At 40.3% G+C, this 16,806-nt stretch overlaps 1 protein-coding gene across 4 annotated transcripts in view; it reads left to right on the top strand.

Annotated features, from left to right (window-relative positions):
• RBPMS (RNA binding protein, mRNA processing factor) overlaps positions 1-16,806 on the top strand; it is a 178,464-nt gene that overhangs the window by 101,581 nt on the left and 60,077 nt on the right. For all 4 annotated transcript variants that reach the window (XR_006964313.1, XM_047091265.1, XM_047091263.1 and 1 more), the window contains exon 5: positions 9,673-9,823. Coding sequence is in view for 3 of the 4 variants with exons in the window: in XM_047091265.1 (XP_046947221.1) it covers positions 9,673-9,823 (151 nt within the window). In the remaining variant the exon portion in view is untranslated. The remainder of the gene's footprint in view (positions 1-9,672; positions 9,824-16,806) is intronic.

Raw genomic sequence — 16,806 nt, 5'->3', positions numbered from 1 at the left:
ATGTATAGTTTCTGGTGACAGATTATTCTCCTTCTGTATTAGCAAGTCTGAATGAATTGGTTAAAACCTGTAACTTAACAGGCATTTGTTTCTCCTTTTCCGCACAGACGCCTGGCTGGGCAGGGTTTTCTTGATGCCCCACATTCCTTTAGAGCAGAAGTGGGTCTTCATTTGGAGTTGGGTGTGGAGAAAGGAGCAGTAAAAAACTTACTAGAATCAACCAGGAATCTCTTTTGAGCATATGAAGTTGAATCTTACTAAATTGCTGCTACTTTATTACTTGTCTTTGACCAAAAAAAAAAACAAAAACGCAGACGTTTTATCTGATCTAATACATCCAATACAGATCCGATCCGATCCCCTGGATTACTTGGTCAGAAAGGGGTATATGTGAAATGCCTAGGAGATTCTGATAGGAAATGACCTTTTTTTTTTTTTCTTTTTTTTTTTTTTTAAATAAAGAACTGGGTTACTTGTGACTGTCCTCCAGAGGAGAGCAGCATCCACTGACCATGGAATAAGTGGTAGAGGGGGCCTGTTACTTGCCAGTAGTTTTCATATCATTCACTGAATGGAATAATCTTAAAACATTTGAATTTGTCTGTATTGGGACTTTGTAAAGGCTTTCAGGCTGCGACTCACCAGGAGAAACCAGGCATTGAACACAGTTCAGCCTTGAGAATGTTCCCTCCGCCGGCTTCAGGCCATGAACTTCACCGACCTTTTATAAAAGCAGCGGTGTTGATTACAGCAATTTTAGCCCCAGTTATCTTTACCCTTCCTTTCTCTTACCCCCTTTTAAAAACATTCAACATGTTTCAGTTAGAAGTTGAAAACTAAAAATTAACTACAATAAATTTGATTAGAAATGTTTGGTTATTTAAATGCTTTCTTTTAAAGGTTCAGTATATCAGGAAGTCATAACAGGTGGCAGGGGGATGTTAAAATGCTAGGTCCTCTGCTTTTTGGCCTGCATATATAAAATTGATGAATGGGTTGTTGAATCAACTTTAACTTAAGTGGTAAAAACAGTTAACCTGCTATGAATACATAGATAAAATAAAATACCAAAATAAGTGAATCTGACTGTATTTCAGATGAGTAATATAATCACACTGAAGGTGGGAGGGAATGGAGAGAACTTACCCAAATAATTCTTGAATATACATACTGGCTATATACTTGTAGACTAAAGGTCAAAAAGAACTGTAAATATTGAACTTTAGTTATAACAGGTTTATTTTTATGTTAATACTATTATAGCAATTCTGACAATACTTAGTGTGCCTTCCTGTATTGGGCAAATAAGTAAATGTATAGTGGATAATCTCTCTAGGATGCAGTGAAGGAGTTAGAAATATGGAAAGGGAAGACTAGAATTAACCCAGTGGTGTTAGGTTGGGATTGGAGCTATCAGTACAAACTTGTCTTTTTAATATATCTGAATAGATGTAGAGAAATAGATACAGATGTGAAAATTGTGTGTGTGAGTGTGTGTACGTACATACAAATCTGGGACAATCTGAGTACCAAAACAAATAGTAATTATAAATTATAAAATCAAATAAGCTATGAATCAGTACTGATATGAGTGAACAAATAAATGAATGAATAATAAATGGAGCATAAGAGCTTTTCCTTAGAGTAGAAAATAAATATTGAAGGAATGATGAAATTAGCAAATCACCATTTGGCAACTGCAATAGTAATGATTGCCCCAGGTAAGAGTTTTCAATAGATGTTAAAACTAGTAGGTGAAAGTTTAATAGAAACCTGATATTTATATAGTCTCAAGTATCTCCCTATGAGATCTTTATAAAAAAAAAAAAAAGTAACCTTACTAGTGGAGAAACTTGGCAAGTGATCAGAGTTATCACTAGTAATGGGACAAAAATGACATCATGTACCTCCTGATATGGTGCACTGAGAATGACACATCTCTTCTGTGATATTCCTGCCAAAAATGCATAACCTGAATCTAATCAAGAAACAAATCAGATAAGCCCAAATTGATGGACATTCAACAAAATAGCCTGTACTCCTAAAAAAAAAAAAAAAAAAAAAAAAAAAAAAAAATGTCAAGGTCTCAGAAGACAAGGACAGAGGAAGATATTCCAGGAGAGTTAAAGAGATGACCGCTAAATGCTGTGTATGATTCTGGACTAGATCCTGGATCAGGAAAACAGATAATCTTTGCTTTTGGGAAATCTAACTGTAAAGGGTAAAGGGGCATCGTGCTTCAATTTACTCTTCTACAGTTCAGGGAGGAAACAAAATTATGTGGAGGAAATCTAGGCAAAGGGCATATGGGAATTCTTTGTACTACATCTGCAACTTTTCTATAAATCTGAAGTTATTTGAAAATATTAAAAAAAAATAAGACACTAATATAGCTGGTTGAGTGCTGTGTGCTAGGATGTCTTGTATTGGTTCTGCTCTGCCTCTTGTAGCACTCCCTGGAAAATCACTTCTGTGAGCTCTCTCCCTTTCTTCTTTTTAATCTACCAGATGTATAACTTTAAACGTATTTGTAAGAAAATTAAACAGTACAAAACAGATGTTTTCTTCCCACTATCACCACCAGAGTTACCACTATTAACAGGTTAGTTGCTTTCACCATGAACATTCATGGGCTTACACAGGTAAAGTGTTCACATACAAATATATAATCTCCTCTCCCCACCCCCAGATCCATTAAACATTGTTGACAATCTTTTTTTTTTTTAACCTTCTTTTGCTATGGACATCTGTGTGTGTGTGTGTGTGTGTGTGTGTGTGTGTGTGTGTGTGTGTGTATACGTACATACAGCTTTGCCTCATTATTTACCAGTATTTTTTCTAAATGAGTGTTTTCATTGTCCCTTGAACTCTTGGTCAAGAACTGACAAACTGACTTACTTTAATAGTACTATTTGTAAAGATACTGGGATAGTTGGTAGCTTACAGATTTGAAGGATGTACCAAATAAGACTCCATCAGGCATCAGGAGGGCTCTGAAGACCTCACTCAGTGACGGGAATTTGGAGACTTTTTCTGGAGGAAGAGACTGTTATGGTGACTTAACGCCAGCCCACCTCCATTTTCTATGTTTCTAATATGTAAGGTTGAAATCCTCAGAAGAAAAAAACACATATGGTCACTTTGGACAGCATCTGTCCCTTGAATAGTCAGAGCTGTTGCTAAGGATGTAAGGGCTCAGCAGACATTGGCCTCTGGGTGCCCTCCCAGAGAAGGACCAGCAAGCCAAGCAGCCATCCCAGAGACCCTCTCTTTCCAGGTCTGTTCTGCTTCATGTCTGGTCTCTTCCAGTGTCTGCTTTCAGTTCAGCTGCCCTTTCACTACTGGAGTTACCCTCCACTACAGTGATTCTCAAATAGTCCTATACAAGCAGCATTAGCATCAGCTTGGGAACTTGTTAGAAATGCAGATTCTCAGGTTCCATCCTAAACCTATTGAATCAAACTCTGGAGATGTGGGACTCTGTTGTTAGGAAGTCAACTAGATGATTCTGATTCATGCTAACGTTTGAGAATCATGGATCTACTAAATCTGATCGTATTCGTTAGTTTAAAAAATTTCAGCATCTCAGCTATGCTCCTATTCCAGAGTTCTTCCTCATGGCACGAAAGGTCCTGTGGTCTCACCCTAGCCTGCTTGTACAGTCATTTATCTCCCTGCCCCTCATGCATGTACATGCACATACTCAACCCTTCTCTACATCCTGTCACACACAACTTTGCTGAGCCCTTTCCTGGACTGCCACCTGGTAAATTTCTGCTCTTCCATCACTTCCTCTATGATGCCTTTGCCTCCCCTGTTTCCCAGTCACTTTCTGCCTTGGCTGTGTTTCTCACAAGGCCATAGACATTGTGTTTATCTGTTTAACCATTAGTTTACCTATACAGCTCCACCACCAGAGTGTGACCTCTGAACTCCCTCAAGGTAGAAACTTAATTTCATTTATTCTTTTGTCTCACACATAAGGTTTATGTGCTTGGTCAAATTCTGTTTTGTTTTGTTTTTTACTCTTTATCATGAAACTTTAAGCATACCAAAAGGTAAAGAATATAGTAATGAACATCTCAACCCATCACCAGAATTTACCAACTTACCATTTTGCCACATTTGCTTCATCTTTTTTTCCTAAGTGTTTCTAAGTAAATGCATGTTGGATCATTACATTTTGTCATTATAGTCTTGGTATTTTAGTACTAAAAGCTAGAGACATTTTCCTAAGTTACTATAATATCACATATTGACAATTCCTAAATACCACCTATGCCCATTCTGTATTTGGTTTTCTCCATTTTTCCACAAAAGGTCTTTTACATCTGTTTTGTTCTATCAAGGACCACACATTGCATATGAAGGAAGGTCTCTAAGGATATCCTAATCATTCTAGAATAGCTCTTTTCCTCTTTCTTCCCATTATTCAGTGAATACATCCCAACCTTTTCTTTTTTAAATTAACGTTTATTAGTTTGAGAGGTGGAGGGCTGAGAGAGGAGAGAGAGAATCCCAAGCAGGCTCTGTCTGCACTGTTAGCACAGAGCCCGCTGCGGTGCTTGAACTCACGAACTGTGAGATCATGACCTGAGCTGAAACCAAGAGTAAGACACTTAACTGACTGAGCCACCCACACGCCCCTAAACTCCTAACCTTTATCCTCACTCATGTGGGATAACGTTAGTCCAAGACCAATGACAGTACTAAGAAGTTGGAAGATGTTGTACCTATATGGTCCCAAATCCATGATTTGCAGCCAATAAATCATTCCAGTACCAGGCAGTATACACAAGAAGCTAGTATCACAATAGCTAGAGAAATAGGGGAGCTACTTAGGATGTGGGCTTTGTGCATATTCAATTAGTATTTTCTCCATTTTGTCTTCAAGTCACTGGAAGACCTAGAAATTCATTTAACAGTGACTCTCTTTATCCCTAGAAGCTTGAGTCTTCAGGATTTGGTAACTTCACCTTGCCCATTTCCTTCTGTGTATTATATACTAGCCTTTTCCTTATCCTTTTAGGATTATGAGCTTTGATAGAGTTTTTGAGCAATAAATGGCATTTTTAAGCTCTCTGATTTGCTTATAATCTTAATCCAATTTAAATAGGAAACACAAATTTGCATTGGGAGGTTTCAGCCCACAATTCAGAAAAATCTTTTAACTTTTGTTTACAAATAGTTAAGTTTTATTTACATTTAAGAGAAAGAGAAAAAGGGTATTTTAAAATAATTCCTTCAATTCCTGAATGCAATAACTGAGTTTGAATTTAAAGCATTACAGTGTATAAATGCAGAATCTGAATTTTCTTTAGGAGTTACTAATTGCTCTCTGTAGCTTTTGAGATTGAATTCTTAGGACTTCTAGTGATCAAATACCAGGCCATACACCAGTTGAAGAAGACTGTTCCTGTGGGTTGAGTGACCTGTGGTGATGGAAAAGGTGGAATTGGAGATTGGCTGATGGGAAAGGGGAAATTTATCTATATGAGGCCACAGAATGTTCAGAAAGAATACTGTGAAATATTTTAGAAACTATGGCACAGGAAAGAAAACTGTTAGCATGTTAGCAAGACTAGCTGGGGCTGCCATAACAAAATACCATAGACTGGGATGGTTTAAACAACATTTAATTCTCTCATCCAAGATCATGTTAACCAGCAGATTCTGTATCTGGTGAGAATCCTCTTCCTTGGTTGTAGTCCTCACTGTGTACTTGTGTGGCCTTTATTTGGTGTGTGCTTTTGGAGACAGATCTCTGGTGTATCTTCCTCCTCTTCTAAGGGTATACTACTGACCCCATCTTAGGGGCCCACTCTTAAGATCTTCTCTAAACTTAATTACCTCCCAAGACCCTACTTCCCAATACCATCACATTGGGGGTTAGGGCCTCAATATATGAATCCTGGCAGGACCTCAGCATTCAGTCCGGGACACCACAGTATAGGATTTGAAACTGCCCTGGTAGACTCTTAAGAATACGAGACTATTGGGGCGCCTGGGTGGCGCAGTCGGTTAAGCGTCGACTTCAGCCAGGTCACGATCTCGCGGTCCGTGAGTTCGAGCCCCGCGTCGGGCTCTGGGCTGATGGCTCAGAGCCTGGAGCCTGTTTCCGATTCTGTGTCTCCCTCTCTCTCTGCCCCTCCCTCGTTCATGCTCTGTCTCTCTCTGTCCCAAAAATAAATAAACGTTGAAAAAAAAAAAATTTAAAAAAAAGAATACGAGACTATTAAGGATACGTTATTTGTCAGCACTGTCTTTGTACCTCCTAGGTAGGGATTTCAACCTTTGTAGTTCATGGTGAACCTGGGTTGGTTTGGTCACCGTCCTTGAAAGGATTGTTGGCTGTCCGTGTAGTCCATCAGATTGGGTGGCTTCTGAGTAGCTTTATTCTCAAATTGATATCATATTGATACCCAGAAACTCTCCCTTCTGGTGACCATGTAAATAAGATACCATTTACAGGTGTAAGAAGAAGATTTCGTTATGAGAAGAGTTTTGGCCGATTATAGGCAAGAAAGGAAAAAGTTGATTTTGAAAGGCACAGAGTCCCCTCTTGACTTGGCAGTAATCTTCACCTACAGCATTTAATGTGAAATCACTCTGGCCAGAGAATAATCTTATTAGGCTTTAATTAAAAGCACAAGGTATTTTTATTTTTTCAGGTCTCCTTATCTTTCTTCTTTTTTTTATCTTCCTCCCCTGTTTCCTTCCATTTCCATGCTCTCCCTACCCCTGCCCACCCCCACAACCCCCCATCATCCTTTAACATTTAAAATGTTTTTGGCTTGGCTGATCCCTCTGGATAGAAACTGAGCCGAGCAGGATATTGATTACCAAATATGGTATTGCTGCTAAAGATGTTAGAGGAATGTGGCTTGTATTCTAAGCCTCCGGCCTCTGAATAAGCTGCCAAACAAATTAGGTCATTTTAACTTCTGAGCTTGCCTTTTTTTTTTTTTTTTAAATAAGGAGCTGGAACTTTGATTTGGAACATGATGGTGGTGTTATTTTAGCTCACAGAGAGGAGGGGTATGAAGAGGGAGTTAGGGAGGCTTAATTCAGCATGTTTTAGGACACGAGCCATCAGTCCAAGCGGTGTAAAAGGCAAGCATGTTGTGCAGAGCCTCTGTTGACTCTGGAGCACCAGTGGAAGAGCTGAGGCATGGAATTCAGATGTGCAGCCTCATTATCTGAGGCTAGAAGTTCCAGAGGACCGCTGAGAGGTCAGGATGCTCTTCTCGTGCTACAATGGCCTGGACCACAGTGCTCAGGTTTAGGAAAGTTCCTTCTTCGGGAAGCATCAAGTACAATAAAAATTGGCTTAAAAAAAAAAAATCCTTCTTCACGGGAAGGTTGGTGGAGTGGAGTGCCAGGGAGGACACCCTGAAATTGATGGCAGATTGGCAGATTGCTACTATGTGTAGCTGATGGGGTGTTGTGTAAATAGGCACAGCATACCATTAGCCAGGGACTGCACTTGTCTCTCAGCAAAGACCACAGCTCTTTGGGTCCATATTTGGAAATATTTATTCTGTTGTGATACTAGCTTTGATAGAGTGAAATGCTCTTACGTGGAAGCGGATGAAAGCAAACTCTGCTTCAGAATGTGGCCTTACTCTTTTTCCTCATTTATGTGTTTGGCAAGATAATATTGAGGTTTCCTAAGTTAAAATGAAATAAAAACAGAACAGGGAAAGAATTTCTTTTTACCTTTCTTACAACTGGCACCCCCCTTTTTGCTTTTTGTTGTTGGTTAGGGCTGTACAGAGTGGATTCCTTCTCTTCCCGCCCACCCCTGTTGGTACCTTCAGTTGGTTTCTTCTCAGAGAATGGACAAATCAGGCTCACAAAGAAATTCCACCCACTCCAGGATGTCTGTAGGTCAGGGCTCTGTGGCTTTTGTTGTATCTCCCTGAGGAGCTCTCTTTCTTCCTCCCCCCTTATTTCTCTTACTGCAGTTAACTGTCCAGTCACAGGCTCTTTGTCTCATCTTTGGAGCTGAACCTGTAAAGCTCAGAGTTGTTCATCCTGGTCTACAGTCAAAGATTCTTACTAATTTCTTGTGGAAGTTGCTCTTTTTTCAAGCTAATTATGTAAAAAGGGGCCTTTGGGACCCACAAGCTCACATGTACACTAAATGGAAAACCTGTGTTCTTAGGATACTCATTTTCAGAAATCCACCCCCTTTCCAGGGCATACCATGCAGACAGATGTGGGACCTGAGCCTGTTTTGGATGCACATTTATATACTATACTGGGATATCTTTTTGTTACTGTTGTTGGGATCCAGAATGCATAGCACTGGAAAATAGATAGGAGAATATTTGTTATGATTAGTAACAGAGGCATTCTTGAATGGTAGGAGGGTTTCAAAAGAGATTTATCTTGCCCTAAATCTTGTGTTTTATAATGTTTGTGATTTATTGAATGTTTTGTTTTAGGTTAACTGTAATAATAGGGTCAAGGGTAATTGAAATTACTACCCTCTCTTTGGCCCATATAATCTGTTGTCTCTAGCCATGTAGCTAGTAAGCCAGCTATAATCAAAACTGGGACGTTACCACCTCAAGACAGTAAGGCTTTATATAAATTTATTAGCTAACTGGAATTAAATGATACTAGTTACATTGAAATCTTTAATCTCAGTTTCTGTTTTAATAATTCAGTACTACATGTATCACCATTATGAAAGCCCTCTAGTTAGAAAGGGAGGGGAATTTTCTTTATAGGTGATTAAACTAAGGCATTGAAGGATAATACTGTTTTACATCAGTATCAGAACACTTGTCAGGGCCTGGGTCTCCATGATTTCCAGTATTGTACAGAGTTTTATGTTAATTATTCTTATTGGTAGCCATCAATTGAGGTTTTTATTTATTTTTTTTTTTAAATTTTTTTTTTCAACGTTTATTTATTTTTGGGACAGAGAGAGACAGAGCATGAACGGGGGAGGGGCAGAGAGAGAGGGAGACACAGAATCCGAAACAGGCTCCAGGCTCTGAGCTGTCAGCCCAGAGCCCGACGCGGGGCTCGAACTCCCGGACCGTGAGATCGTGACCTGGCTGAAGTCGGACGCCCAACCGACTGCGCCACCCAGGCGCCCCTGAGGTTTTTAACTCTACTAGGAATTTGCTGGTCCATATTTAGAACTCGAACCTGGGGCGCCTGGGTGGCTCAATTAAGCATCTGACTTCAGCTCAGGTCATGATCTCATGGTTCGTGAGTTCGAGCCTCGCGTTGAGCTCTGTGCTGGCAGTGCAGACCCTGCTTTGGATCCTCTGTCTCCCTCTCTCTGGTTCTCCCCCGCTTGTGTTCGTGTTCTCTCTCTCTCTCTCTCTCTCTCTCTCTCTCTCAAAAATAAACAAACTTTAAGAAGAAGAAAAAAAAAACCAAAAACTTGATCCTGAAGGTTTTTGTTCAAGAAGAAATAGTTGAAAAAACATGTAACTAAATTTTTGAATTAAGTAAACAAAATCTCCCCTGACTTTCTAGACATGTTGTATTACAGATTTTCACATATTATGTGTAAGTAGTGAGAATGAGAGTTCTTGCTGACCTTTTTTCCCTGATAGGCCAGGGTTTACTGGTGTGTTTATTTTGTCACCATTCCGGTTTGACTCTAAGGAAATGAAAACATCTTCCATTTGTTCTTTATTTCCAAAGGGCATCCGCTTCGATCCTGAAATTCCGCAAACACTACGACTAGAGTTTGCTAAGGCAAACACGAAGATGGCCAAGAACAAACTAGTAGGGACTCCAAACCCCAGTACTCCTCTGCCCAACACTGTACCTCAGTTCATTGCCAGAGAGCCATGTAAGTCAATCTACTTTTCATTAAAAAAAAAAAAAAAAGAATAACCAAGAATTGTTGGTGTGCTGCATGTGAAATTACACCACAGGACATAGAGCTGGCTGAGTGTCATTTTCTAATTCTGTGGAGAGGCTGTCTATTCTTGCTGTCTTAATTCCAAATACAGCAATCTTGTTCATGATTGGCTGCCCTAAAAGGTGGTTCAGCTGGATTAGAACTGTAACTACTACAAAATTTCATTTGATGTGCTGTATATTTCCTTAATGTCATCTCGACCTTATTGTAAGGGTGTTTCTGTTTGCCTGAGGGTATAAACCCTTCTTTATTCCCCCATCCCTGGATATGAGAGTTGGTTCTCGGCATTTTACTTCATTTGTTGAAGAACATCAGTTCTGTGGCTTGGGAAAGTAGAATATTAAAAGTGAAAGAAGCAGATATTAAAAAGTTCTGTTTTGAGAACAGTTGAGCCCATAAATCCAGAGGGAAAAGTAAACACAAAGAATTTATATATTGGAACAATCAGTTCTAGCAAACCAATACTGATAAATTTAAGGAAATTTAGGGCTTCCTGTTGTAAATTAATTGGGTAAAGACACTAATTGCTAAACAAGTGTTTTACCCCACCTAATGAGCTTATTCCCTTAAATGGCCAGCCTACAGTTTTGCCTTTGATTGAGTAACTTGAAAAGATTGTCTTAATTTTCTTTCTCAAACTCAATCAGTAGCATAAGTGAGGCGTGAGATAGGCCTTAACTTTTCCTTTCATTTTGTAGCCATATGTGATTTAATATGGCAGGGCATTCAAGCAATCCCAAGTGACTTGCTGTTATTTGGAATATTTTTGCCCTATCGTTCTTGATCTTCTTTCCAAACCACATGATCTTGATCTTCCTCCTGCTTTCCTTGTCGGTACCTTTCAAATTTTCTTACTGAAATTGAAGGGCACGTGAGTTTCCTTCTCCCCCCATGTCATGTGTGTGTCAGATTTAATTAGGTTATTATGGAAGTTATAGTCATTCTGTAGCCATGTAACTCTTGAGAATGCTGCCGCTTGTCAGTGGAAACTAACAGGTAAGAGTTTTCTCCCCCTAGTGTGTTCTAAAATTTTTCTGTGAGGCCAGAAGTCATAATAGAGAAAAAGTTTTGTTCTTCCATGTCCTAGGGAAACCTGAAACCTTTTCTAAACAAGTTTCATCTTATGGTACAGATGCACTACAGGAAGATGAGCAGACATTTCTTAAATGATTCTGTGTCCTTACAGCATTTAGTTCAGTACCTTTTGTATATTGCATGTATTTAATAAATGTTAATTGCAGTTATAAGTGGATAGATTAGTATTTTAGTTTGGCCATTTATAGAGTTTTCTATTTGTATGCATCTTCATTTCCCTCTGAGATTTCTTCTCTCTTTAGATGTCAGGAAAAAGTATTTGTGAGATACCTTGATTTAGAAGAGGAAACCTGGAATATCTCTTTAGTTTTCTAGTAAATTTGCTGCCTCAGATCTAAGAGTGCTTTGAAAAGATGAATTCAGACAGCAAATGTAATGCTGGCAATACTTATCCTTTCAATCCTTCATTGAATGCTTTTGTTCTGGGACCTCAGTTTTTTTTTTAATCTGCTTATAAAAGCTCTGTGAAATTGGTAGCCAGGGAGGTGATAGTTCACGACAGGGTACACAGAAGCAACAGAGGTGAAAAAGTGGACATCCACAAGTCTCTGAAGTTGAAAGAGAGTTTGAAGCAGAGTTTAGGACACCACTCTGGCCAGCTCTGCCCACCTCCCTTCCCTGTATCCAGAACAGCTCAGAAGTGGTCAGATAGTTTCCATGGCACAGGCAAAACTTGCCTGGGCTGCCATGGCAAAACAAACTTGAAGCTAAAAAAAAAAAAATCCACACACCAGTATATTCTTGAGAAAATAAAAGTTGTCATGATACCTCTTAATATAGCTCCCTTTTACAGCATAGGGGCCTTGATGAACAGCAATTCCACTCTGACTCAGATTGACCTTATCATCCATTGCAATTCCCTCTGGGAATCGTGAACTTCCCTGTCACATATGCCAAATTGTTTTCCCTGAGAGCATGCTGTAGACTAAAAACACCATGGTGTGGTTCTTCACTGGTGATTCCAATTGCACTGTGCCTGTAATTGGTGTTCAAGGTGTGGTGGTCAGTTCACCCACTGTTAGGAGTAGACTGCAGTGGAATCTTTGAATTGCGGGCCTGGAAAAACCCTGGAGGCTTCTCTGTTATAGACTGTGAGAGAGGTTTTTTGTTTATTTTGCGAGAGAGAGGGAGAGGGAGAGGGAGAGGGCGGGCGCAAGAGAGAATCCCAAGAAGGTTTTGCACTGTCAGCGTGGAGCTCGACCTGGGGCTCAAGCTCATGAAGCATGAGATCATGACCTGAGCTGAAATCAAGAGTCAGACGCTTAACCGAGTCATCCACGTGCCCCAACCGAGAGGTTTTTAATGTTTCTTTTTGTTGATGTTTTTATATAGTTGTGGCTGAAAAGTGCCCTTTGTCATCACTAAAGGAAGAATGTGCAAGATTCAATTACACAACAGTTTGCTTGAACTCTGATTTCTCAGATACCTGTTGAACTTTAATGAGCACTCAGTGTGCTAAATATTGGGGAAGAAGGAGACTGGTTGGTTCCTTAAAAGAGCTATTAGTCCAAGGGATTGGTGGTGGTCAAAGTTGTCAGGAAACTTGGCCCATATAAAGGACGTCAAAGATTTTTTACAGCTTAGTCTAGATTGCCCCAAATCAGACTGCCTTATTTGCTGAGCACCTGCTCTGTTTGTGTAGAGCATGGGAAATGAGAAAACTAGCTACTGCACTTGCCAAGGCAGATAGTGGCCTGAAATAGAGAACCTTGGTCTTAGACTCAAAGATGTCAGTAAGAGTTCTGGTTCTGCCTATCATTGTGAAGCTCTGTGACCTTAAAGAAAAACATTGAACCTTGCTGTGCTCCTCCTGTTCCCTCAGCTATAAAATGGGAATAATACCTTCCTCACGTGCTTGTTAGGAGAGCTCAATAAAACAAGATCCTAAGATTGTGTTGAGGATTAAATGGATATAATATGTAGAGTACCAGGCAAACATAAAGTTCAATCTTAATTTTTTTAAAAAAAGCATTGAGTTGCTTTTCTTTCTTAATAGTTAAAAGTAAATATTGATCTTCTGAGGTATCATCACTGTGACTATAGCTAACTGTCTTTGTAAATTAGGAGAGACGATGAATGAAAGTCCTATATGGTTCCAGGAAAGTGTAGTATACTTTACTAACGAAATAATTCCCTAATGAAGTTTTAACTTATTCCCTTGTTTATAATAAAGTAAGAAAAGTACTGTGAGAAAGCAAGAAGTAAGAGATACAAAAATTTTATAAATTATATAAAATTCTGCTGGATTATGCATTTGCTTGTACAGGAAAGTAGGGTTCTATAGGGTAAGAACTCCACTTTAGAGCCGAAAACAGGGCAAATCACCGTCTCTTGAGTTTTGTTCTCATCTGTAAAATGATGTGCCAGACACTGCTAAGCATTTCACATGAATTATCTCCTTGGATTCTCATTAGCACTATTGGACACTTGAAGAAACAGGCCTTAGGGAGATCCAGTAATTTTGAGGTTACACCGTCATCAGGCATTATGGGTTGAATTGCGTTCTGCCAAAATTCCTATGTTGAAACTCCAACCCTCAGTGGCTCTAGATGCAAGTGTACTTGGAGATAAAGTCTTTAAAGACATGATTAGGGGCGCCTGGGTGGCGCAGTCGGTTAAGCGTCCGACTTCAGCTCAGGTCACGATCTTGCGGTCCGTGAGTTCGAGCCCCGCGTCGGGCTCTGGGCTGATGGCTCAGAGCCTGGAGCCTGTTTCCGATTCTGTGTCTCCCTCTCTCTCTGCCCCTCCCCCGTTCATGCTCTGTCTCTCTCTGTCCCAAAAATAAATAAACGTTGAAAAAAAAAAAATTAAAAAAATAAATAAATAAATAAAAAAAAAATAAATAAAGACATGATTAAATGCGGCCATTAGGGTGGGCCCTAATTCGATATGACTGGGTTCCTTGAAGAAAAAGAGACGCTGGGGATGTGTTCACACAGAGGAAAGGCCGGTGAGGGCATAGTAAGAAAGAGGCCATCTGCAAGCCAAGTTACAGAGGCCTCAGGAGAAGCCAAACGTGTCCCCACCTTAGTCTTAGAATTCGTAGTCTCTAGAACTGTGAGAAAAGCCATACCACCCAGTCTGTGGTATTGTGTTATGGCAGCTCGAACAGGCTAGCACATCAAGTGATAGAGCCTGGATTTAAATTCTGACCTGTTACTTTTTAGTTTTGTACCTTTGGTGTAGTTACTTAACCTCTCTCTGTTGTGTCATCTCTAAAATGGCAGTAATAGTTATACCTACCCATAGGGTTGTGAGGATTAATTAACATGAGAGGGCCCCATTCACAAGAGTGACTACTCCGTGACTGTTTAATATGTGCGTGTAAGAACATCTATGTTGTGCCTTCTGTTCCTCATAGTTGAGACTGTAGTTTTTCTGCATTTGTATACTCTGCATCTAGCACCTAGGAATACATGTAAAATCAAGATGCTACAGATTTTTTATTTTGTGCTTTTTCATTTGGAACTTTAAAAAATTAATGTGTTATTGAGGCATGACAGGGAAACAATAAAATGCACATATTTAAATTCTATTTTGATAAGTTTTGTCACAATACATAGGGAATATAGTTGACTCCATGCTCTTGGTCTGTTTGCACTGCTTGTGGCATACCGTATTATCATAGTGGCTTTAAAGGTGGAGGCAGTCAATACGTACAGAGCATTTGCTCAGATTTTACCCATTCAACTTTAATTTTAGGGAGTAAGTTTCAAAAGGCTCTAGAACTTTGCAATAATTCAGATTCCCATAGTCCAGCCCCAGGGATTCTGATTCTGATTCTGGGTCTGGTCTAGGACTTATGCTCTGCATTTTTAAAAACTCTTTGGGTGATTCGGATGCACAGATTTGAGAATCCCCAGCAGAGCAAGGAATTGTAAAGTTAAATTCTACCGCTCACTCCTCTGTTTCCCTCTCCTCCACACCCCCCCTCCCCACCAAAAAAAAAGAAAAGTGCTCTATTGAACTGATACTCTTGTTAAATACCTGGTAAGCACATAATCCCTTGGTGAATAATCAGACCACTTCCTTGATTTCTGCCATACCACTGGAATTTCCCATTTATCCAATACTGACCCTGGCTGTGTGGAAGTGAATTTTCTGTTTCATGTCTGAAAAGATCCTAGGAAAGTTCAGAAAACTTCTAAAATGCCTAGCAAGTGCCCTTCTGCTTCTGGGGACAACACTCCACAAGCCTAAAATCTGTTAATTTTCGCCTCTGTGGGATGGGGCCATCCGGGGCTTGATCTGAAGCTCCATGTGCCCATGGAACTGAGCCAGGGTACCTGCATTTTCCAAGGCAGCATACACAGCATGTGCTGTTTGAAAGTGCTGTACAGGGGCGCTGGGTGGCTCAGTCAGTTGGGCGTCCGACTTCGGCTCAGGTCACGATCTCGCGGTCCGTGAGTTCGAGCCCCGCGTCGGGCTCTGGGCTGATGGCTCACAGAGCCTGGAGCCTGCTTCCGATTCTGTGTCTCCCTCTCTCTCTGCCCCTGCCGCGTTCATGCTCTGTCTCTCTGTCTCAAAAATAAATAAAACGTTAAAAAATAAAATTGTTTTTAAAAAAAAGAAAGTGCTGTCCAGTTCCCAGCTCTGCTCTGAAAATATGCAGGTGCCTCCAAGTACAAGGTGCTATGTATCCCACACTGCTCTCCACAAGTGGGGTCATTTAGAAAGCCAGTGACTAGGCCTGAGGAAGACCTAATCAAGCCGTTCAGAGAGAGGGAAGGCAAAGACAAAGTTGCAGGTGTTCTGTGGGGATAAGGGCAAGACTGTTTTGCTATGAAAAGCAACTTCCGTAGGGGCATTGGGTGTCTCAGTCTGTTAAGCGTCTGACTCTTGGTTTCGGGGTCAGATCGTGATCTCACGGTTTTATGGGTTCAATCACTGCATTGGACTCCACCCTGACACCGAGGAGCCTGCTTGAGATTCTCTCCCTGTCTGTGCCCCTCCCCTACTCTGTCTCTGCATCTCTCAAAATAAATTAATTAAAAAAAAAAAAAGCTTCCTTAGATTTTTGTGTTTTATATTTCATAAAAACAAACAAATAGTTCCAGTTTACTCTGATAAGAGGAAAGTTTTGGTTTCCTCTGCTTCTCAGAGGAAAAGAAATTCCAGCAGTCCAGGAAAATATAAAGAAGAAAATAAAAGTCATCCAGGTCCACTGGAGATAACTACCATTAACATTTTGGTGTATAGTATCTCTATCCAGTTTTTGAATTTCAGAATCCTTCAACTTCCCCTTTTACCTTTAAGGTAAAATTCTGATGCCCAGGGAGATTAAATGGCCTGTAGGGCCAAGAATAATATCTGGGCTCTCACAATCCTTTGCCACAGCCTCTGTGTTGCCGTTGCTGTAGGGTACTAGTTCATAGTGACACAGATCCCTCGCTAGAATTAGAGCAGGAGGAGTGGTGGGAGACCCTGGCGGAAGGCCTGGTGTCCCAGGTGAGCGCAGCCTGCTGCTGGAATTCAGGTTGTTGACGGAATGATCTGCAGCCTCTTATTAAATGGATAGGGAAGAAAGCAAGCAGCCATTTACTGACCTACTATTCTAATCCTTCAGAACAGTGTGGCCAAAATACCTCTTTTCCACCTAAGGAAGTCGAGTAATTGGCCCGGAGTCTCACAGCTCATTTTAGGCCTCACTGTGTCACACTCCTAACTTATAGCCCACCAGGAGCTTTGGCTTGAGTTGTTTTTAAGGTATTCCTTAGGGGTGCTTTAAACTCATTTAAGCCTTTAAAGATGATTTTTTTTTTTTTTAATCTCTTAAATTTAGAGTGAGGGAGGTGGGGGGCGGGGAGAGAGAAAGA

The sequence above is a fragment of the Lynx rufus genome, unplaced genomic scaffold, assembly GCF_022079265.1.
Source record: "Lynx rufus isolate CCGP_SWC_20201006 ecotype Redwood Valley unplaced genomic scaffold, mLynRuf1.p SCAF_3, whole genome shotgun sequence".
Lineage (NCBI taxonomy): Eukaryota > Metazoa > Chordata > Mammalia > Carnivora > Felidae > Lynx > Lynx rufus.
Note: the sequence above shows the minus strand (reverse complement) of the source record. Positions and strands in the feature narration are given on the sequence as shown.